General features: G+C 41.3%; 1 protein-coding gene across 12 annotated transcripts in view; it reads left to right on the plus strand.

Moving 5' to 3' along the window:
* Window positions 1-23,471, plus strand: part of Tbc1d23 (TBC1 domain family, member 23) — a 58,167-nt gene that overhangs the window by 24,031 nt on the left and 10,665 nt on the right. For 3 of the 12 annotated variants that reach the window (NM_001371895.1, XM_087576317.1, XM_087576318.1), the window contains 11 exon segments: window positions 3,072-3,195; window positions 5,796-5,920; window positions 6,007-6,053; window positions 6,371-6,474; window positions 11,240-11,362; window positions 12,614-12,706; window positions 14,712-14,882; window positions 18,272-18,314; window positions 20,093-20,199; window positions 21,549-21,688; window positions 23,092-23,136. In NM_001371895.1, coding sequence (NP_001358824.1) covers window positions 3,072-3,195; window positions 5,796-5,920; window positions 6,007-6,053; window positions 6,371-6,474; window positions 11,240-11,362; window positions 12,614-12,706; window positions 14,712-14,882; window positions 18,272-18,314; window positions 20,093-20,199; window positions 21,549-21,688; window positions 23,092-23,136 — 1,122 coding nt within the window. 12 annotated transcript variants of the gene reach the window in all.

The raw sequence follows: 23,471 nt of genomic DNA on the forward strand, positions 1-23,471 counted from the left end.
TGTGCTTCCTAGAAGCCATCCTCCTCGTAGAAAGCAAACAGGCCCAAAGGTGTTACAGGAAGCCACAGTCATACAAAGCTGAAATTGGGATCCCCAGTTAGGAATAACTGCCATACTGTACCCGTCATCTGCCTGATTACTTCGTATGGCCGTCTCTCGTTGTAACAGCTGATGGTGGCACAGCACTCAGAAGGCAGAGCCAGGAAGATTTGTTAGTTCAAGGACAGCCTGGTCTACAGAGTGAGTTCTAGGTGAGCCAGGGCTACACAGAGAAACCCTGTTACAAAAAAACAACCAATTAATCAACAGCAACAAAACCAGAGAGACGAGAGAGAGAGAGAGAGACAGAGAGAGAGAGAGAGAGAGAGAGAGAGAGAGAGAGACAGAGAGAGAGAGAGAGAGACAGACAGACAGAGAGAGAGACAGAGAGAGAGACAGAGAGAGAGAGAGAGACAGAGAGATACAGAGAGACAGAGAGACCTAGCCCTGTAAGGGTGACAGGAGTAGTTATGTTGATGTGTGTCACACTCTGCCTTGTCACATTTTTCTAGTTCCTTTTTCTGTGAGTTCTGCATTTAACATGACACTCTAGCTATTGCTGGTAGATAGAACACTGAACATCGAGCCCATAGAATGCTTATAGAAGAACCCCACTTTAATGTATCCTCTTAGTGCTGACTGGGTGGAAGATGGGTAGAACTGCATCCAGCACAAACCCTTGTAGTGGAGAGTAGCGTTGCAGTATACAGTTCTTCAATGAATGCTGCCTCGGTGGCTCATTCCTAGGGATGCTCACTGTTCCAGAAGATGAGGCCTTTTCCCTCATGTTCCCTGTGTTTCCTGCCTCTGTGTTCAATGCTCTTAACCACTGAGCCATCTTTCCAGCCCATTTGTGTTCTTAAACCTCAAACCTGAACAGTTACCTCATGGCAAAATAATGTATCTCAGTATTTCTGATTTTTAGTATCGTGATCGCAGTTACCCAAGGGACAGCACTATTTTTTATTCACTACATCTTAAAAACAGCAAGAACAACTACAAGCCACACTGACACATGGTTGCTTTGCTGGGTGGTTTGGTAGAGTCAGGTGTTGTTATGGAAAGTGGGGACTAACTTCCCTTAGGCCTGGAGGTTCCCTTTAAGAGTCAGTCTCCAGAATCTGCTTCAGCTACTGTAGTGAGATATGTCCCACTTACACAAAGGCCCGTGGTAAGACTGTGCTCTGATGTGACATTTTTAAAGCCCAGGGCATCATAATAAAAGCCAATTACTTATTGAAGAAACATTACCAAACACTGTAATAAGCATTTCACAGACTTATTTTATTTCATCTTCATAAACAACCCTACTGATCCCCATACTCATTACAGCTGAGGTTGGAGGTCATGTCTGTCACCGAAGGCCACACAACCAGCAATAACAAATTGGAGAACTATGACTCGAACACAGAAACTAGGCCTTAGGTTGTTATGCAATGTGGCCATCTTTCCACATGTAAAACTTTGTGCATAACTCAACAAGCTGTTTTGCAGGGATACAGTCTTTAAAAGCAAACTATAAAGAAAGTGAAGCAGAGTAAAAAGTTGTGCTTACAAAAGCCACTAAGTGACTATCACAACCTTACCATGGAAGGTTCATTATGGCTCAGTGGGTAACGCCCCTTGCCACTAAGCCTCATGACCTAATTCAATCCCACATGATGGGAATCCACATGATGTGAGGAGAGATCCATATCCCCCTGTCCTGTTTACCATCTTTTTTCTCCTGTGGTGTACTAGAAGGGGGTTTGAAGCATTTGGGAACCCTTATTAACTGTATTTAAAAAAAAAAATCTATCCTGGGTTGGAGAGGTGGCTCAGCAGTTAAGAGCACTGACTGCAATTCAAGAGCAGGTCCTGAGTTCAATTCCCAGCAACCACATGGTGGCTCACAAACATCTGTAATGAGATCTGATGCCCTCTTCTGGTGTGTCTAAAGACAGATACAGTGAACTTATATATAATAAATAAATCTTAAGAAAAAAAAGAATACAAATACTCTAAATAAAATGTGACGACCAGAGTATTGCCAAATCTTTAGCATTTCACTGATGCTACCCAGGGCAGACTTAAAGATGTGGCTTCTGCGTTCCTGTCAGAGACACACGTAGTCAGGAAGAAGCACTCTGTCTCCTGAGTACTGAGCTAGCGTGTTGACCAGTCTGGCCCTGCTCCAGATGGAGCAGATGTGTGGCTACCTTTTGAGGTCAGGGTTTGGGTGGCTCCCATGACCACCCTAGGCTGGTCTTAAAGCTGAATAGATGAGAAGCTTCCTGTGTGAATAACCAGAAGCCTCAGCGGGGGGTCAAGCATCAGAACATGTTTCTTTCCTTTACAATTACTCCTTTGAAGTATGTGCACAGCAATGTAATATTCCTTTGGGGAAAGGCCCTGTAATAATAAAAATGGCAGAGTATATGTTTAATGACCTTAACTTTGAAACAGTATATAAATTAAACTTTTCATCTTATTTGCATAACAACCATTTGAAATTGGGTATTTTTTTCTGGGATTTACTCTGGGCACCTGGTGTCAAGGCCACTTTGATGGATATCTCAGGCTCAGTGGTTCATGACATTCTGAAATGTCATCTGTGGTCTTCAGACTTACACTTTGCAGGGAAGTCATTCCTGTATGAATATATAAACTGTGGTACAAACTTGAAGTAGTCCAAGGAGTTTCTCCTTACTTGGCAAGGAGGTAGGAGGCTGGACTCATGAGGGCCATCTAGATCTTTGGGGACCTTAACTGCATCACAGTAACCTAAATGCTAGTTTTAGTTACCCCTGGAGTCCTCTTACTTGAGTGCTCCTGGGTTTGCCTAGGAACCTTCCCTTAAGTGACTGTGCTGTCTGCACGGCAGGTCTGTTGGAAGGTGTTAGAAGAGAGCTCTGCTGGCTCTCAGGTGGGCTTGCTGTGGATGCTGGAGTGTCCTGAGGGTGTAGACAGGAAATGGGTCTTTCAGGAGGACAGAAGACCAGTGTGATCATGTCTGATCTAGTAATGAGAAACTTTGCTTCTCTTTCTCATAGGGATTGTTCCCTGAAGGGGAGGCCATTTCATCTCTTCCGATTGCTCATCCAGTACCATGAGCCTGAGCTTTGTTCTTTTCTTGATACAAAGAAAATCACTCCAGACTCCTATGCACTCAACTGGGTAATAAAGTGAAAGTAGGAACATTTAATGAAAAATAGTTTATATAAAACTGTAGTTGGGCTAGGCTGGGCTAGTAAAACCTGAATCCCCAAAAGACCACAGCATTAGTCTTCTGTTACTTTATACATACATGGAAATAGAAATAATAATAATAATAATAATAATAATAATATAATATTTCATGTACATTAGTGAATATTTTGTATTTATTTACTTACATGTGATATATCCAAACTAATAGCTGTATTTTGTAAATATACAATATTTGTAAACATGTATGTATATGTGAGCTCTGCTTACAGGTTTCTGTGTTCAGACTGTTGATAGTGTCTGTAAAAATGGGCAGACAATCCCGGGGGAAGCTGCAGTTACCATATGGCTAATTAATATAAGGACTATAAAGTACAGCTGATGTCTTGGTCTAGCTCTCACGGTTTCTGAAATCTCTGCTTCTCCAAACCCTCTGTGCTCTTCCTTTTTTTTTGTTTTTGAGATTCATTGTTCATATGTATTATACTGGATATGAGCTAACACTAAAGAATTTTAATGATTTATCTTTAGTTCATTAAAAGTAATGTTAAATTTATTGTGTGCTATAACATAATTAGTTTACCTTACAATGAAAAATGGCTGCATTTCCCAAAAGTGAGTAGTGGGACGAGTGTAGTTATTTTATATTTTCCTGTTTCCTGTTGTCTGCTGAAATCAAATGCAGATGGGCTCATTTAACTGCTTCCAAATTTATTTAGTTGGCATTGTTATCTTCTACTCTTCTGAGAATTCTGCTCACTAGTGAGGGAATGAATTTGAAATAGGCATGTAAAAGTTTTAAGAATTATTTTGGAAATAGTGAGGTGTTACAAATATCTCAGTATAGAATCTTGGGATTTCTGGATTCCTCAGATCCCACTCAAGAAGGCCCTACTGTGCCAATGAAAGGCCTTTCTACAGAATTGGTTAAGTGCTGGTATTAAGGAGTTAAACATATTCTTTGGTCATTTTCCCCTACCATTTCTTTAGGGAACTTCCCATTTCAGCCTCTTGGTAACTGTGAGCCAAGACACTTGGCTCAGAGCTTGTTTTTTTTTTTTTTTAAATCTGTAAAATGGGAATAATAATATAGTAAAATCTCAGGGGACAATGGGATGCAGTTAGAGTCATAAATGGTAATTCAAGCATCCTAACTGGTTTCACTCCCAGACACACTAAATCTCAGTAGCCTCTTCTTTAGTTCCTTTGGCTGGTCTTGTCATTTTGAGTTAAAAATGACACAGTTCTTATAACAGCATCCCTGTTTATATGCTGCCAGTAAATCAAGTTATTTTTATTAAAATAAGGAATCATTTCCTAAGTGTTTTGATGTGAATGTTGGTCTCTGCCTAGGAGATGGCATCTCCATCGCCAGAACTCGAAGTTAGTGCTCTGCTGATTTAGAAGTCTACTGTGCAGTTGGTCTGCCAGATAGTTTGTTCTTGCTGCTAGTGCTCTGCTGATGAAGCTCAAGGTTTTGTTGTTGTTCTTTCTGTTTTTATCATGAGACAAGGCAATTGAAGTTACCTCCAGAGCGCATGACTGAGGAAGGTAATGGCGGCTTTAGTTGAGCTGAGGTTAAGGATGGCTGCACATTGTCCCTCAGGTTATAGTCACGCCTTCTAGTCTCCATTTGTCTTGCTGTGCTCAAGCCTTCTGGTTGGATGCTCAGGCATGGGCCATGGGTTCTTGGTCCGTTCCTGCTCCCAGCACACAGCTCAGCCCTGTGAACAGAGCATATCATCCAAGTCTAGTCCTTGTCTAGGAGAGAAGCCCACGCGTGAGGCCTGCTGTAAGAACTAAAGATAACTCATGAATAATACCTAGTAGTCATTTAGCGCCTGATACAAAATCTGTACTACACTTTTATGTTCCCTTTAGCCATGAGAAATTTTAAATATGATCCTTTAGATGTAGTTATTTCTGATTCTAAGGAAAACTTAGTAGCCAGTAAAATTAGGTCTTCATATGCTTTAAAACACAATTAGTTAGTAAAGAAAGTTATAAATTAGTAACTTCTATTTTTAAAATATAAAACCCAGAAAGCCCCTTAAAGCCAAAAAATTGAAAAATCTGAATTTTGTCTGGTGTTTCAGTGAGTGATTTCTAAGTGAGCTTTGGAAGCAGCTAGTTGACATTGGTACTGAGCTGAGGTTTGATTAACACCCTTAAACTGCTTTCCCAATCCTCATAATTATCTTTTCAGCTGAATGCTTGCAGTAATTAGTAATAGTGTGCTAACTAAGCTTATGAAGTTCTAAATACCACTTGTTATTCGATGGCAGAGACATAGCTCCTTCCCTCGGATATGCTAAGCTGGTTATCTCTCAGCACTGGGAACAATGAGTGTTCTCTCTTGCACTGTTTGTCTTTGGAGTTCACAGAAGTAGAAAGGGAAGCTCTGACGAAGTTAAGTGACATGCGCTAAGTCACACGGCTAGTTACGTGACCCCAGTGTTCTGCCTTTGGATTTCATGTGCCCAGGTGCAGATGATATCATGTGCTGTCACTGACTGTTTGCCTCAGTAACTAAGGCAGCTCCAGTGGTTTATCTCTCTCTCTGACTGTAGCTCGGAAGCCTTTTTGCACATTACTGTTCCATCGACGTCACCCAGGCCATATGGGACGGATATCTTCAGCAAGCGGATCCGTTTTTTATTTATTTCTTAATGTTAATTATCCTTGTTAATACGAAGTAAGTACCATGTTGGTTAGACTTTTGTCAACTTTTGATGTGGAGCTTTAATATGTAACTCGAATTTACTCGATTCCTTTTCACAGAGAAGTTATTTTAGCACAAGAGTCTGACAGCAAAGAAGAAGTTATCCGTAAGTAGTGTTCAATAATATTTGAGGTCGTTTCCTCTCAGTCAGTACTTATTCGGGTTGTGGCAAGATTGGTGTAGAAGAGTTCTGAGGTCCTGGCCAGGTCTCACATTGTTAAACGTCCTAGTATCCACAAGGCCTTGGGTTCGGTTCCCAGCACTGGGTAAGGAATGGAGACAGCTCGTGGAAGACTCACTGCTGAGATCTTACTTACGGGATGCTTCTGCTGGAGCCGATTTCCCTTTAAACTTAAACAGTGCTAGTGACCATCTTTCACAAGTAACTTGTTAATTGTTGTCATATCTGTAATCACATTTCAGACTTTTTGGAAAATACTCCATCCAGCTTGAATCTGGAAGACATAGAAGACCTTTTCTCTTTGGCTCAGTATTACTGTAGTAAAACGCCCGCTTCTTTTAGGAAGGTAAAAGACAAGAAATGGCCATTCGGTCTGTGTTGGATATTTTGTGTCATTTTCTTATTTACTTCCACTGTATTCACTTTGGTTAAAATACTTCAATTATGGTTCTTTTCCAGTCTTTCAAAACTGTGATGGTTTGCTTTTCTGATCTTTCATTGTAAATTCTCTCACTAGTAGAGAAATAGACTAAATACTGTATCAGCTGAAGGCATGGCTGCTGCTCTATAGTCTGGTTAAGAGGAAAGCTTTTATTTTAGATATGAGAGAAAGAACAGCGAGAGACACCAGAGAGTCCAGAGCAGAGACGGAAAGTAGTAGATGAACATGGCCAACAGGCTGGACCTGGCCATGAGAGAAGCAGAACAGTGCAGACAGGGGGACACAGGAAGGAGTGTGGGAGAGCAGAGAGTGGGAGGATGGACACACACACACACACAGAGGGAGAGAGGCAGAGAGTCGGAGGTGGTGGGGAGAGAACACGGGAAGATGGAGACAGGGGGGAGAACAGAGAGAGTATGACAAAGAGAATGAGCGTTCTCATAGCATCAGCAGAAATAGCAGGGTTATAAGGAAAGCCAGTAACTTGCAGGGAGGGAAGCTCCTGGGCTGGAAAGAGTTTAGGGTAGGGAAGGGAGTGGGAAGAGCTAGGATGCTAGCAGGAACTTTGAAATGTGTACCAGGTCCTTGTGACACTGAAGGAGCCTGGAGGCCAACAGGGGCAGTAGTATGCTAATAGGCCTCACAGCCAGCCATTTGTCCCTCCTGCCCGTGATAAGTGAGATGACTCCTTGGTAGAGGAGATTGGCCTCACAAGTGCCTGAGGAATGCTGACTTGTGTTGGACTTCGGGAATTTGGGGAAGTGGAGTTTCCCTTAGACCTGACAAAAATAACAACAGGAAGCATCTTGCCCTTGTTCTGATTCTTAGTCTCTAGTCATGTGGAGATTGTTTCCTCAGTGTGTGCATCTGTAGCTTCAGAACTTGTCTGACAGAGATCCAGTGGCTGGGAATGTAGTTGGGTTACTGTTATGTGGAGCTTAGCCTGGGTGACATAGATCTGCATGATATGTCTTATTAATGACAGCAGGGTCACTTTGCCTCTTGGAGGCACATATAAGTATATAACTAAATAGGTAAGTACAACCTGGGCAGCCCATATCATGCTACTCTTGTGTGTATGTTTTTAGGGCTGACCACTCAGCATGGATAACTAATAGGTGTCCTGTTCCTTGGGGAAGGTTCTTTCTCCCACGCTCAGCATTCCTTAGTTGCTGGCGTTTTGGGAATTTTTTTTTTAAAGAGTTAAGGTCTCACGAGCTTTTCCACATTAGTGCATCTATTTGTGTCCTCATTAAGGTGATATCGGCAGTCGGTTGCTGAGGGTTCATGGGTATAACTTTGAACATTTCCAGGAAATACGTTTTCGCATCAGAGAAAGTAAACTTTCTGTCCCTTTGGCTCTTACATTTTTCGAGATATTTCTTAGCCATTTTTCTTTATTCTGTTTAGAGTCCAAGCTATTTTTTTGAGTTGTTTATTGTTTTTGAACCTTTGTTTTCCATTAGCTGTATAGCTGGTAAGTTCCCTCCCATTCTGTGGCTCCCCCACCCCTCAAACCTGGTTGGATTTTTAGCTGTGGAGAGCTTTTTAATTTACCATGTCCCACGTGTCACTTGTTGACCTTAAATCTTGGGCAAATGGAGGCCTAGTCCTTTCCTACACCTGTTTCATGGACAGAACTGCCTACGAGTTCTTCTTGCAGCTTTGGTGTTTGAAGCTTCATGGTTAGGTTCTTGATACACTTGAAGCTAGTTTTTGTGGCAGGTAATAGATATGGGTATAGTTAAATTCATCTGCATGTGGACATCCAGACATTTGTTAAACATGCTTTCTTTTCTCCAGCATATACTTTTAGGATCTTTGTCAGTGCTAAATGGCTGAAGCTCCGTGCACTCATGTTTGGGTTTATTCTATTGGTTTGCATGTCACGTGTGCGTGCGGGTGTGTGTGTGTGTGTGTGTGTGTTCGCGTGTGTGAGTGTGTATGTGTGTGCGGGTCTGTGTGTCTGTGTGTCTGTGTCTGTGTGTCTGTGTGTGTGTGTACGTTTGTGTGTGTGTGTGTGAGTGTGTATGTGTGTGCGGGTCTGTGTGTCTGTGTCTGTGCGTCTGTGTGTGTGTGCGTGTGTGTGTGTGTGTGTGTGTGTGTGTGTGTGTGTGCATGTGTGTGTGTGTGTACCACTACCGTATTGTCGTTATTACTATGGCTTTTTAATATATTTTGGGATCTAGGATGGTAGTCCCTCGAACATTGTTCTTTTTGCTCAGGAGGGTTTTGGCTATCTAGGGTTATTTATGATTCCTTAGGAATTTTATAATAGCTCTTTTTTCTCTTTGATTCTATGAGGAATGAAATGAGGCTTTTGATTGGGATTGTGTTACATCTGTAAATAGCTTTTGGCAGAATGGTCACTACCATATTATTTCTACCAATGCATGAGCATGGCGAGTCTGTCCATTTCCTGGTGTCTTTATCATCATCATCATCATCATCATCATCTTCTTCTTCTTCTTCTTCTTCTTCTTCTTCTTCTCCTTCTCCTTCTCCTTCTCCTTCCTCCTTCCTCCTTCCTCCTTCCTCCTTCCTCCTTCCTCCTTCCTCCTTCCTCCTTCCTCCTTCCTCCTTCCTCCTTCCTCCTTCCTCCTTCCTCCTTCCTCCTTCCTCCTTCCTCCTTCCTCCTTCTCCTCCTCCTCCTCCTCCTCCTCCTCCTCCTTCTCCTTCTCCTTCTTTTTCTCCTTCTCCTCCTCCTCCTCCTCCTCCTCCTCCTCCTCCTCCTCCTCCTCCTCCTCCTCCTCACAGGTTTAAAGTTTTCGTTGGAGAGGTCTTTCATTTCCTTGGTTAGGTTGATTCCTAGACATTTTATTTTCTTGATACTGTTGTCAGTGGAAGTGTGCCCATGATCTCCTTCTCTGTATATTTGTTCACAGGGGTCTCTGTGAACAGACATTACCCACAGAGTAATGATCTGGGGGAGGCAAGATGATAGTTCAGATAAAGTCTTCTCAGTAGCTGGTGTAGATTCAAACTCTGGGAGTCTACCCTAAGCAGTTTATTTTACACATAGTAAGCACAGCACGATTTTTCCTGGTGATAGGTAACCGAATGCTGTGTGCACAGTAAACCCGAAGACATGACTACATTAAAACTTTGTAAATTACATGCGATACCTTCAGTAAAGATGGCCTCTATAGATTGACTAAATGTGACACCTTCGATAAAGATAGGTTCTACAGAGTGACAAACTCACTATAAGGGTCTGAGGAAGGATCCAGTGTGGTCTCGGCCACACAGATAGCACAAAGGTCACCAGACTGTTAACCATGTCCACTCCTGGCCTTCTGGGAAGAAAGCACCTCTCTCTATGAAGAGACAGCCCATATTTTTAACATCTCTGGTTCCTGTACTGCTTCTCTGTGCACATAAGAACCTCTGCTCTTCCTGCATTTGGGGTTGACACAGAAACACTGCTGATTTGTGCAGGTTGGCTCTGTAACCTTCCATGTTGTTGAATTGATCATTTTTAGAAGTTTTCTGGTAGAATTTTGGGGCTCTCTTATATATGTCATCTGGAAATAGGTCCGGTTGACTTCTTTTCCTACTGTATCCCTTCAATTTCCTTCTCTTTCTTTACTGCTGCAGCTAGGGCCCGAGCACAGAGTTTGGTTAATTGGGCCAAAGCTCTTTCCATCTTTATATCTTCTTAAAGAACCCACTCTTAGATTTGATGATTCTTTGTATTGTTTGCTGTTTCTAGTTTATTTATTTCTGCTAATTCCTATAATTTTTGCTAAGGATTTGGTTTGTATTTGGTCTTTTCTTGTTCTTCCAAATTTTTGTTTGTTTGTTTGTTTGTTTGTTTGAGACAGTGTTTCCCTGTGTAGCCCTGGCTGTCTTAGAATTTGCTTTATAGACCAGGCTGGCCTTGAACTCAGAGATCCACCTGCCTCTGTCTTCCAAGGGCTGGGATTGAAGGTTGTGTTAGCACTGCCTGACTCCAGATTTTTAAAGAGCATCATTAAGTCTTCTATGTGTTCTTTTGATTTTTTTTGATAATGCAGTCAGAACTGAAGGTTCCCCTGTAGGACTGACTGTTTTCCTGCTGTCCCAGAGGCTTTGCTGTGTTGTGTTCATTTTCATTTATCAGGAATGATAAATGAAACCAGGAATGCTTTCATTTCTTTTTTTTGATTTCTTCCTTGACCCATTCATCATTGCACTCTTCCCTCAGTGCTAGAGCTTAAACTCACAACTTTTTATATCCTCTTTTGGGAGAGATCTTGTTATACACCCTTCCTAGCCTGACACTTACTATGTACCCAGGCTGGTCTGTAACTCATGCAGTGCTCTGGCCTCACCTTCTCAATTAACAGTGTGCACCCAGATACTAGGCAGACCCAGTCTTGAGCATACTGGGTAAGCTTATTCTTATTGACATTTTCAGCTCCTACAGTTAATATTTAATGTGGGTATTGATATAGAACTGGGTAAAATTATTTTTCTTAGTCTTTTGTTCTCTGTGAATTCTGACAGACCTTGACTGCAACACACACATTCCTATAAAATTTGAAATTATATGATACTAAGTTTTAAAAGAAGTCAATTAAACTCAAGTAGTAACAATTATTTTACATTTTATTATGCATACTAAAACGTTTTCAGGAAGAGCACCTTGATTTTTCTTTGTAATGTTTACAGTGTTCTCTTTGTGTAGGATAATCATCACCTCTTTGGTAGTACTCTGTTGGGGATCAAGGACGATGAGGCAGATCTGAGCCAGGCTCTGTGTCTGGCTGTTTCAGTATCCGAGATCCTTCAAGCAAATCAGCTGCAAGGGGTAAGCAAAGTAACCCCATCTGTCGGTCACTGTGCCCTTTGAATGCAAGGACCTGGAGCACGGGTACAGCTCAGGGTTAGAGCATGCGTTTCACATGCTTGAGGCCCTGGGTTCAATACCTGCCACCAGAAATAAATAACAAACATTCCCTCACTGCCATCGATTCCTGCAAAACTAATTTGCCATTACATCACCTTTGTGGATTAATATGTTATTAGTATGTTATATCTCCTGCCTGTATGGCCATTTTCAACATCCATCTTGTGTGCTACTTTGATTGCTAACAATTATTTTTGTGTCTCTAGACACCAATTTTACAAATTGCTCTTTCTGCACATGTCAGAAAAGCAACTGAACATAGCCCTATGTGGAGAACTTAAAGGGGTGTGCTTAGCCTCCGACAGATAATTCTGAACAGCTCCACAGCTTGCTGAGTCACATGGTTTAATGCCATAAAGAAAGCCATAGAAAATTTTGAAAGTATGCTGTAGCCAGGCAGTGGTGGTGCAAGCCTTTGATCCCAGCACTCAGAAGACAGAGACAGGCAGAGCTCTGTGAGTTCGAGGCCAGCCTGGTCTACAAAGCAAGTTTCAGGACAGCTAGGGCTACATAGAGAAACCCTGTCTTGAAAAAAAAAGTCATAATTTTCTATTAAGCTCTTCATCGGTATATGAGTCGGTTTGATGGGTGAGCTTTCTCGGTATGTGCTAAGATATAGTGCTGTAGCTAAGCTTTCGAATGTCCTGTATTTCCAAGATTGTGCTGAGACGAGGCTTGGATATGCAAAGAATGCCCCTCATAGCACATCACAGTTAAACTTCCTATTGTAGAAGAAGGGTTTGAGGGAAACCCTGTCTTAAATGAAGAAAACAAAACAAAAGAAGCACATATGAGCCTATCTCCTCCACATATAAGAAAAGTTATTCTTTGGATTGCCTATAAGTTTATGGGCCTGGAAGTAAGCTTGCCTAGCATTGTGTTTAAGCAATAACGTGTTTATTCCTAATATATTTAGAATTTTGTTCAGATTGCCAGACTCCTGGTACATATTGAGACTTTCAAGCTTAATACATAAGAAAAATGCATTTAGATCCTAAAGGTTACATTTTTGTGTGTGTATAAATTGGGTCCTCCTAATTCCCTGTGAGATCCATTTAAAAACAACCTGTTCCCCCTCTTTTGGTTTCTTTTTACCATCCTGTCATGCGATGTGAACTTTATGTCTAATGTTGACTGTCGTTTCCCTTTTAGGAAGGAGTCCGGTTCTTCGTGGTGGACTGCCGTCCTGCAGAACAGTACAATGCGGGCCATTTGTCAACTGCGTTCCACTTAGACTCAGACTTGGTTAGTATATGTGCACATGGAGTGTTGGGAGAGACAGAGTGGATCTTTCTTTGGCTTATACCTAGATTTACATGATCTATGGGGATGCTTTCTTTTTGCTTCTGGCAGTCGCCCTATGGGAAGGGCTTGAGTTCCCTTTTCTTTTAGGGTCAGAGTCATAAAGAGTCAGTGACATCTGCTAACTGTGGCTCACTGTTCTTTCATTATTATGTCAGTAAATTCTACACTCACTATGAGCTATCTCAAAGGTAGATCACTTAGCATTGTGCCTTGCACCTAGTAAGTACTGTAGAAATAGGGGCTCCTAGCATAATTGGATAAGAATCCCAGAAGTTTTTGTTATTAGGCATTTTTAAACTTTCTGAGTATTTTAATAACTAATATACAGGAAATGTTGTTTCTGATATATAAATGCTCAGCTGTTAGTCACCCTGTCCTAGGTAATTTGTATTGTAGAAATGGGTAAAATAAATGTCATAAGAGATGCTTAGCTGTGGTAGCCCCAAGACTGGCACCGTGCAAGCCACTCTGAGGTTAAAGCCTCAGAGGTGGGAAGCACCTCCCCTCCAGCTAAATACACAGCCTTTTATTCCCCTCCTCATCCGGTCTGGAAATGTTTGGTCCTGGAGCCAGAAGGATGTGTTTAAGGGTTAGGTGGTATGGAGAGGAAACCAATAGAAATGAAGGTGGTTGAGAAAGGACATGCTAGCCTGTCTGTGTCCTCTGATGAGAGCTGTGCCTGTCCCTCCTTTCGTGCACGTTCTTAAGCTTTACTCATGATTCATGGGCACCTTTATCTTCATGAATTAACAGCCAGAGAATGTGCTGAAAGCACGGTCATGAGCTCGCTTAGTCTTCACCTTTAATACATATTCTCCCTTAATGTTTCCTGGAGGGCCATGGTGCAGGTATGACCATAGTTTGTTGTTTGGTGAACGTATATTTAGATTACTTTCAGTTTTTGTTACGAAGCTGCTGCTGAAAACGTTACATGTGTTTCGTGTCGTTTTCCAAATAGTTCTGTGAAGTGGACTCTTTAAAGAAGAATTCCGGGTTGGGGGAATGGACATACAAATGCTAGTACTCTTAAAACCCTGGAGATGCTTATGCCTCAATGCTGGGTAGGATATGTTCTGTATCATCAGCATTCTTGGGCATTATCCACCAATACACTGAAAATAGAGATACTCAAGCAAGGTGCAAACATCTTCTTTCTCTCTTCTTAAAGTTGCTTTTCCCTCGGGGCTGGAGAGATGGCTAAGAGGTTAAGTGTGCGAGCTAGTCTTGAAGAGGACCTGAGTTTGTTTCTCAGCACCCATGTGACAGTTCACAACTGCCTGTAACTCCAGTTCCAAGGGCTTGGATCCCTCTTCTGACCTCCGTAGATACCTGCACACATTGGTGCATGCACATACATGCAGTCACGCAGACTTAACAATCTTCAGAACTAATAAATGGTCTTTTCCCTGGTCTGCCCAGTTTTCTACTGGATTTTTGCTCTACTTTGAATGGGATTTTAGTGACCATAGCTTAGAATTTTTGTAGTAATTGGTATACTTACTTCATTGAAAATAAGAAATGAGTTTTGATTTTTCTTTTACCAATACCTAAAGTAAATGGTAAGTAAATGGTCTCTGCTGTTTCTGATGTCTGCTCAGAAATACATGGACTGCCTTGGAAGAGGAAACTGAAAATCAGAGCTGTCTGGGTCTGCACTTGTTCCTTACTCTGTTCAGAGCTAAGCTCTGTTTTGTCTCATGACTCAGGACTCCTGTAGCTGCACATTGTTCTATGTGAAACAATTCTTCCCCTCTGACTGAGCACTGTTTTTCTCAGTCTTTGCTCCAATATATACATAAACATATCTCTGGAATTTTACTCATTTACACCTTTTCATTTTCCATTCCTTTAATGCTTGGTTTTTAATGTTGGTAGTTTGCTTGGACATCTTTTCCGGTTTTACAAATATATGCTTGCCAAGTTTTAATTTGTAAAAACGCTCCAGATGCTGCAGAATCCATCCGAGTTTGCACAGTCAGTAAAGTCCTTGCTAGAAGCGCAGAGACAGTCCATTGAGTCCGGTTCCATCGCTGGTGGGGAGCACCTGTGTTTTATGGGCAGTGGCAGAGAGGAAGAAGACATGTATATGAACATGGTCCTCGCACACTTCTTGCAGGTATGCCCAGAGCCCACATTGATGATTCCATCTTGTTTGGCTGTTGCTTGAAGAAATCCACAGCTAATGTTCTTTTATATCTGTGTATCCATATGTTTTATAAGCTTCTTGATTTTACATATTATTAAGATCTTTTTCTCAATATTTTTCTTACATGATCATAGGATACTATTTTAATTTTAAGTTATAAACCATGTGAAGTAGGAAAATTATGTTAATCACTTTGTTGATAAGTTTTCTTAGTATATTGGATTTCTCTGTGCTCAGGATGTATTCACAGATCACTCTGTTGGATTAATCTTCGTTGCTTCATGTTCTAGAACTTTTAATAGCAATGATTTATTTTGAGCCCTTTACTTATTTTGGTTATATGTACATATACCCATTACCCATGACAAATACATATACATACATATATGCATATACATATTTGTTACCTATGACATACTTTGCCATGTCCCCCTGGTTCTCTATAGCATAGCTAACTTGGGTTGGTGATTTTATGCAGTCTGACCCTCTGTCTCAATGCCTTAGCCACGATGGCTCTTTATAAAACCAGCTGATTGTTCAGTACTTTTGCGGAGTCCCCACACTGAAGTCTGGGTGTTGCATCCACAACCGTGGGATCAGGAAGACAGTGGTCTTGATCCTCCAAGCCACTCCATCTTGAACAATTTCTAGTTCCATTGTGTTTTCCAAGGAATTTGGTTAGAATAAAAAGTTGGAGGTGGTAGTGTGTACCTGTAATCCCAGACTGATGGGAGGGAAAGACAAAGACAGGAAGATCCCTGAAGCACTCAGCTAGATGCAGGTTCAATAAAAGACCGTGTCTCAAAAGAGAAGGCAAGCAATTGAAGAAGACTATCACTGACTTCTGGCTTCTACCTGCACATGTATACAGAGTCTTGCAAGTGTATGTTGGGGGCACTCACAAGTGCTTGTATATGTACATCTGGGTCATGTGCATGCACATATATATACCCACATTCAACGTACATGCATACATATGAACACATATATACATACATACATACATACATACATACATACATACATACATACATACATAAAGAGAAATAAATAAAGAGAAATAAATAAAGAGAAATAAAAATAGAAAGTAGGGGACCAGAGAGATGGCTCAGTGGTCAAGAATGAGGGCTGCTGGGGGTTGGGGATTTGGCTCAGTGGTAGAGCGCTTGCCTAGGAAGCGCAAGGTCCTGGGTTCGGTCCCCAGCCCCGAAAAAAAAAAAAAAAAAAAAAAAAAAAAGAATGAGGGCTGCTCCAGCAGAGGACCTGAGTTTGGTTCCAGGCACACATTTCAGACAGTTTGCATCTTCCTGTAACCCAGTTCTAGGGGATCTGATGTCTCTGCACTCCTCACAATCCACACCAATACACGTAAGGTTATTCTTTTTAAATCTTTAAGTTTTTTTAAGGCTGGATCTTTCTACCTAGATCTGGCTGCCCTGGAGCTTATTATCTAGACCAGGCAGGCCTCAAACTGACAGATATCCATCTGCCTCTGCTTTCCAAGTACTGGCATTAAAGATGTATTCCACCACACCCAGCTAAATTTTTTTTAAAAGTGGACAAAAACTGTTGTAAAATCTTTATAACATGATCTTACTGTCATACCTTAGTATGAGAAGAAGAATCTAGTATTCAAGTTTCCTTGCTTTTCCTAGGTTCTAAATTATGACATTGCTAATGTTTTTTTTTTAAGATTTGTTTATTTATTATACATAAGTAGAGTCTAGCTGTCTTCAGACACACCAGAAGAGGGCATCAGGTCTCATTACAGATGGTTGTGAACCACCATGTGGTTGCTGGGAATTGAACTCAGGATCTCTGGAAGAGCAGTCGGTGCTCTTAACCACTGAGCCATCTCTCCAGCCCCCATTGCTAATGTTTTTAATGTATGGGTTCCCAGTTTGTGGTTCTATCCTGCATGCATTTGCCCATTGCTAATGTGTTTAATGTATGGGTTCCCAGCTTGTGGTTTTACCCTGCATGCATTTGTTGACACCCAGTTAATTGTGCAGCTTCCCATGTTCAGTGCTCTGCTCTGTGTGTTCATCCAATGTCATTTCTTCTCCACTCGTCCCTGGCTTGCCATTATAGATCCATTATGTTTCTTGTTTTTTAATTAAAATATGACATTTTAATTACTGTATTGTGTGTGTGTTCACAAGCGTGCACATACCTGCAGGACATATCCCATAGTAGAACAGAGGACAACTTGTGAGAGTCGGTTCTCTCCTTCCATCATGTAGGTCTGGGACCCAAAATCCAGTCGTCAGGCGTGGTAGTAGTGGCCTTTACTTGCTGAGCCATGTTTCTGGCCCGAGGTTTTTTGTTATTGTTTTGATTTTTTTTCTTTTATGTAGACCAGGCTAGACTCACATTTGAGATCCTGAAGACTCAGCCTTGAAAGCCACACATCTGACTTTAAGTTTTTAGTAATTTGCAAAAATGGTAATTTTGTCACTTTCTTTTTTTATGATATTTTTAATTTTTTTTAGTAAAGGACAAAAATATTTGAAACTTTAAAAACCTACTTTGATTGCATTCTAAAGTGTTATTCATTGGATTTGGTTTGACTCTCGTACTGTGGAGACTGAAACGCAAATACAAACACAGTCTTGATAGCCAAAAGCTGCCTCGAACCTTGACTCAAGCACCAGCCCCTGCAGTGCGAAAGATCAATACATGTACAACTCTATGTGCCTAAGTCCATTGTGTCAAGGAAATGTGCTATGCTAGACATTTAATACATAGCTATGTGTTATAGTATATAAGTATGTTAATATATAACCATGTGTTACAATATATATGTATGTTAAGATATAACCATGTGTTATAATATATAAGTATGCTAATATATAACCATGTATTATATAAGTATGTTAATATATAACCATGTGTTATAATATATAAGTATGTTAATATATAACCATGTATTATAATATATAAGTATGCTAATATATAACCATGTGTTATAATATATAAGTATGTTAAGACATAACCATGTGTTATAATATATAAGTATGTTAATATATAACCATGTGTTATAATATATAAGTATGCTAATATATAACCATGTGTTACAATATATAAGTATGTTAATATATAACTATGTACTATATATAAGTATGCTAATATATAACCATGTGTTATAATATATAAGTATGTTAAGACATAACAATGTGTTCTAATATATAAGTATGTTAGTATATAACCATGTGTTATAATATATAAGTATGCTAGTATATAACCATGTGTTATAATATATAAATATGTTAATCTATAACTATGCCAATGCTTTAGGACTATCTGGAGCTTTAATTAAACTGCATTTTGCAGTAACTTAATTTTGTCTTTTATTACAGAAAAACAAAGAATATGTTAGTATTGCCAGTGGAGGATTTATGGGTAAGCCTATCATGCATTAATTTAATTGTGTCTACTTTTCAGACAAAAAAATAGAGTGAGCTGATTAGTGTTAGGGAGCTGTAACGTGTGCCTTCTATCTCCAGTCCTTTAGTACTGTCAGAAGAGAGAGGCAAGTAGAGCATATAGGTGACAAAGAACAAGGACAACTTGAGATGAGTGAACGCAGGCTATTTACATAAGTAATTGGGTTTATTTTCCTTAGCTTCTATTTCAAAACTTTTTTGTTTTTATTTTATAAGGTGCTTGGGATTGAAACCAGGGCTCATACATGCAATGGAAGCATTAACCACTGAGCTCACCCTCTAACTCCAAATCCTCCTGCCTTAGCCTTTTAAGAGGATCAGGAGTTTGAGGGCCAACTGACTCAACTACAGGGTGAGTCTAGGCCAGCCTAAGCTATATAGCAAAACCCCACCTCAAAAAACAAACAAGAGCTCCGCCCCAAAGACCTGAAACAAACTCAGCCACCATCAACAACAAAAAGGTGTGTGTCTGTGTGTGTGTGTGTGTGTGTGTCTGTGTGTGCCTGTGTATGTATGTGTGTCTGTGTGTCTGTGTGTATGTGCATGTGTGTGTATGTATATGCGTGTTGTGTGTGTCTGTGTGCCTGTGTGTGTGTGTGTCTGCGTGTGTGTGTGTGTGTGTGTGTGTCTGTCTGTCTGTCTGTCTGTCTGTCTGTGTGCTCGCGTGTGTGCGTGGGTCTTAGGGCTATAGCTCAGTTTTTGGAGTGCCTGCTTAGCATGCAGAAGACCCTTGGATTTACTCCCCAGCCCAGCCCAACTATAATCCCAGCATTCTGGAGGTGGAGCTAGGAGGACCAGGAGTTTAAAGGCATTCTCTACCACCTAGCAATTTGAGACCAGCTTAGGAAAAATGAGACCCGGTCTCAAAACAAACAAACAAACAAACAAACAAACATACAAACAAACAAAACCAAAAAACCCCTAAAACCAAAAGAACTTTAAAACGACATTGTTGCCATTCAAGGTTGGACAACTTTCAGTGCAGCATTCCAAAGTTAGAGCAGGTGAACCTCTGTGAGCTTGAGGCTAGCCAGAGCCACATAGTTAAATTCTGTCTGAAAAAAAAAAAAAGGATATTGTTAAACAAGCCTTAACCTCTTGCCTGTTGTTATTAGAAATCTTGATAACACAATACAAAAGTTGGTTACTAGTCATATAATTCTCAAGAATGTTCAGGAAAAAAGCATTATTTTATAATATAATTTTCAGGAGTAAAAGCATTTTACAATGTATTCTTGAGTTAAAAAGAAAATAAAGGTCTTGGTCTGTCTCTAGTCTCAGCTGCCCTGACACAGGTATTCCAGATGACTCAGGCTCATGCTCTCCCCCACCTCAGATCCCTGAGAGCTGATCATTAGTGCGCATCACCATGGCCACAATCTAGAGTTCTAGAAAGCTTTTTAAACTATAATGTGTTTTTTTCCTCTCCATTAATCTTTCTCTTATTAATGCCCAAGTCTACATTGTTATAGGAAAAAACTGATGTCTCCTAGCTTTTCTGTGAGTTGTTAGTACTTGAGAGACTGTTCTCTAGCTGTCTCTCTGGGGACTCTGAAGGGGCCATAGACAGGTGGGAAGGTTTCCTGTGGCCTGGTGTTCTCAGTGGGGGTGCAGGATGGACACATGGTGATTATGTCCTGATCCATTTTCATTTGGCTGTGACCTCTCTGGTATTTGGTCTTTGCGGGGAGCCTCCTGTCCAGCTTTTGTTTGGTTTGTCTTGTTTACTTTCAGCCCTGCAGCAGCACCTGTCAGACATAAATGTGGAGGGACCGGAAAGTGGATACGGCCATTGGATTGCCAGCACCTCAGGGTCAAGGGGCAGCATCAGCTCTGTGGATGTAAGTAATGTGCGGAGCACGCTGGATCAGTTTCCAGAACTCCCTACTCCCAGCATAACAGGAAAGATGTCAGAAGTGTTTAGTGTGCAATGAGGAATCACTGTTGCGGGGTTAAGGACATGCTGGCACCAGCAAGTAGAGAAAGTGAACAGTTGGCCAGCCTAGTGTACCTGATGTTCAGTGATTGTCCTGTGAGTGACTGCGGTTTTGCTATAGGGAGTAAGTACATTTGGGCAAAGCGTCTTGACAGTTGACTAGGTGTCATTACATCAATTTGTTGACTAATAGTAGTCGCGCACCAATGTTTAGTCTATACAACAGAGGCAGAAAGCTGCTGTACAGGGCGACAGTTACTCATTTGGACTTAGGTAGAGACCATTGTTGGTCCAGAGTTCATCTGTACAACTTCCCCCTTTATGATTTCCAGTAAGACCTTCCAGCTGTGCTTTCACACAATAAAACGATAACAGCGTTAACCCTCAGGAGGGCCTGAGGAGAGCAAGAATATGTATGGTAGAACACTGTCGGTCTGTGGTTTATCCTCAGCCACGTGATCAAAGCAGGTCGTTGGTACATTATTTGTAGATAAGGCTTCTCTGAGAATCTGCTTTTACCTCGATCCTCTAGGTATATAAGAAAGCTAAGTAATATCCCATTGTGTGTGTTCTCATTTATTCGGTTAATACCTTGTTGCAAAATACTTACATTTCTTTTCACCTTTCACCTTTTTCTTTTACAAATTCTACTCCATGTGTGCACGCTAGGTCAGAGGTTGACATCTGTCTTTCTTAGTCACTGTCTGCCTTACTGTTTTTAAGACAGGGCCTGTTACTGAACCTGGGCTGACCAGTTCAGATAGATTGGTCAGTGACAGGCATCCTCCTGTGGGTCCTGCCCCTCCCTATCCCCCATGCTGGGGTTACAGATGTGTAATGTTGGGCCTTGATTTCACATGGGTCCTGGAGACCCACACTCAGAATGTCCTGCTTGGAAGGCGAGCACTTTACCCAGCTCCCCTCCTCCAACTCTTACCATGGAGACAGATTTGTGTGTGTAGAGTAAAGGCCATATGAGGTAAGACGGAAAGTTGAGTACGTACATACACATGGACACATGGAAATGTACACTTTCCCCCATAAACAGAACTGAACCTACCCTGACCTAATTTAATTGCAGTTGTTTCTCTAAACACCCTTTGTTCAGATACAGAGGTTTCTGAGGTACACTGAATGTAGTACTCAGCGGTGGAATTTGGTGGGGATACAAGTCTGTCCATAGTGTAGGTACCCTTTGGCGGTCATGTATGCACTGATTATGTAGAGTGGTTCATCTGTGTTCTTGTCTTTCAGGGTGAATCTTGTAACGGCTCAAATGATAGAGGGATGAAGTCCCTTGTCAATAAAATGACTGTGGCTCTAAAGACAAAATCTGTTAATGTTAGGGAAAAGGTCATCAGTTTCATTGAGAACACGTCAACTCCTGTGGACCGGTGAGTTTCTAATGCAGTGTGAACTTAGGATGAGTAATTAAATTGAAGAAATGTTCTGTCATAGATCTCACTTGGAGTGCTGTAGAAGGGGGTCCCACATCTATGATGTCACCATGCCATCCCCACTGCAGGCTGGCTACCGTCCCTGCTCATGTTTGCTCCGCAGAGCCTTTCTCATCCACAGAGGAAGGTGCATCTGTGTTTGTCCCTCATCCCATTCATTACAGATAGGCCGTGTCCTGGGCTCATAGTACATAGGGCAGCTGCTCCCCGACTGCCAGCAAACAGTGCACAGCAGGAACCTCTGCTTCGAGAGTTTAAAGCCTAGATTCATGCTCAATACAACAGAACCACATGTTACCAAGTTCACATCTTAAAGGAATTTGTTTAAAAATATAAACAAACACCATTTTTCCATGAATTAAAAAAAGGAACATGGTGAACAACTGGCGAGGATATTTAAGACTTCGTTTTGCTGTCTGTTCTGAGTGTACGGTGTAATAGTGTTAGTCTAGCTCGGGCGCATGCATTCTGCAGCCTGGAATAGCATGGGTGTGGCCAACCCCAGATTGTGAGCTTACAGCATGATGAGTCCTTTGTGATGAGGTACTTGATTGCACAGTTCTCAGGGTGGACTCATGTGGACTAACGTCACAGTGACAAAAGCAGAAGGATTCTGACTCAAGTATGGAATTTGCTTCTCAGCATTTCCGATCGTCAGCATATGCTAGTGATTGATTTCCTCTCCCATCTTCCTGGCGATATCCTGGGAAAGCTGAAACATTTGATTCTAACAATGGAATGTCCCTTCTAGTATAGTGCGTATGCATACAGAAGTATGTCCCATTTAGTAAGTACAAGGATGAAGAACGGGTTACCGTCCCTAACCCCCAAACTGTCCCTCACCTAAAATGGCCTACAATACATACTAAGGCATTTGATGGAGCTTGGAGGATTTGTTTGCATAATGAAGTTACATCTGCTCTCCAAAGGGAAACCCTCCTACAGTGCTTCTGAGTCCCCAGACTTTTGCTGCTACAGTTTGGTGAGAACATTAAAGTTTGGTTTTTTTTTTGTTTGTTTGTTTTTTTTTGTTTGTTTTTTTTTTTCGGAGCTGGGGACCGAACCCAGGGCCTTGCGCTTCCTAGGTAAAGTTTGGTTTTAAAGTGCACTCGTTTACCTCTAAGATTGACCACTGATAACTGTAAGATAAAAAGATTGTTGTCTGGTGAAGTGTCATGTAAAACTGGCTTTTCTTCATTCTCCTTCGTGCTTGAGATGATTGAAATAATTTCTTTATAATGTATTTACTGGTTGAAAACCCGATTTTATTGTGTATTTTCTAAGGCTGCTGCATTTTTTTATAATCATTTTGTTCTGTCCTCTGCCTTGATTTGCTATAGAATGTCTTTCAATCTTCCTTGGCCAGACAGATCATGTACAGAGCGGTAAGCCAATGAGTAGTCAGCTCACCTGAACGGTCTGTTCACTCCCTCCAGCATGCTTCGCGCGGTCTGCGAGCCTCGTGCCGACTTGGCTAGACTTTGGTGCTTCTGCTTGTGGAGTTGCCCTTTTTCCAGTCTGCTCATGGGAGTGTACCATGCTGACATCGTGCTTTCGTTTTGTCTTGTGCCTGATTTTTCTCCCTTGCATGTTCCTATCTCCTTGTTCCTCAGATGGAAATCAAACATGCTCAAACCCAAGGACTTTATAAATTCTGCAGTTTTTATTCTGAAATAGTGAGGGGTGAAATGTCCACTGACCTGGGGGTCAGAGGAGCCTG

The sequence above is a fragment of the Rattus norvegicus genome, chromosome 11 (assembly GCF_021556685.1).
Source record: "Rattus norvegicus strain SHRSP/BbbUtx chromosome 11, alternate assembly SHRSP_T2T, whole genome shotgun sequence".
Taxonomy (NCBI): Eukaryota; Metazoa; Chordata; class Mammalia; order Rodentia; family Muridae; genus Rattus; species Rattus norvegicus.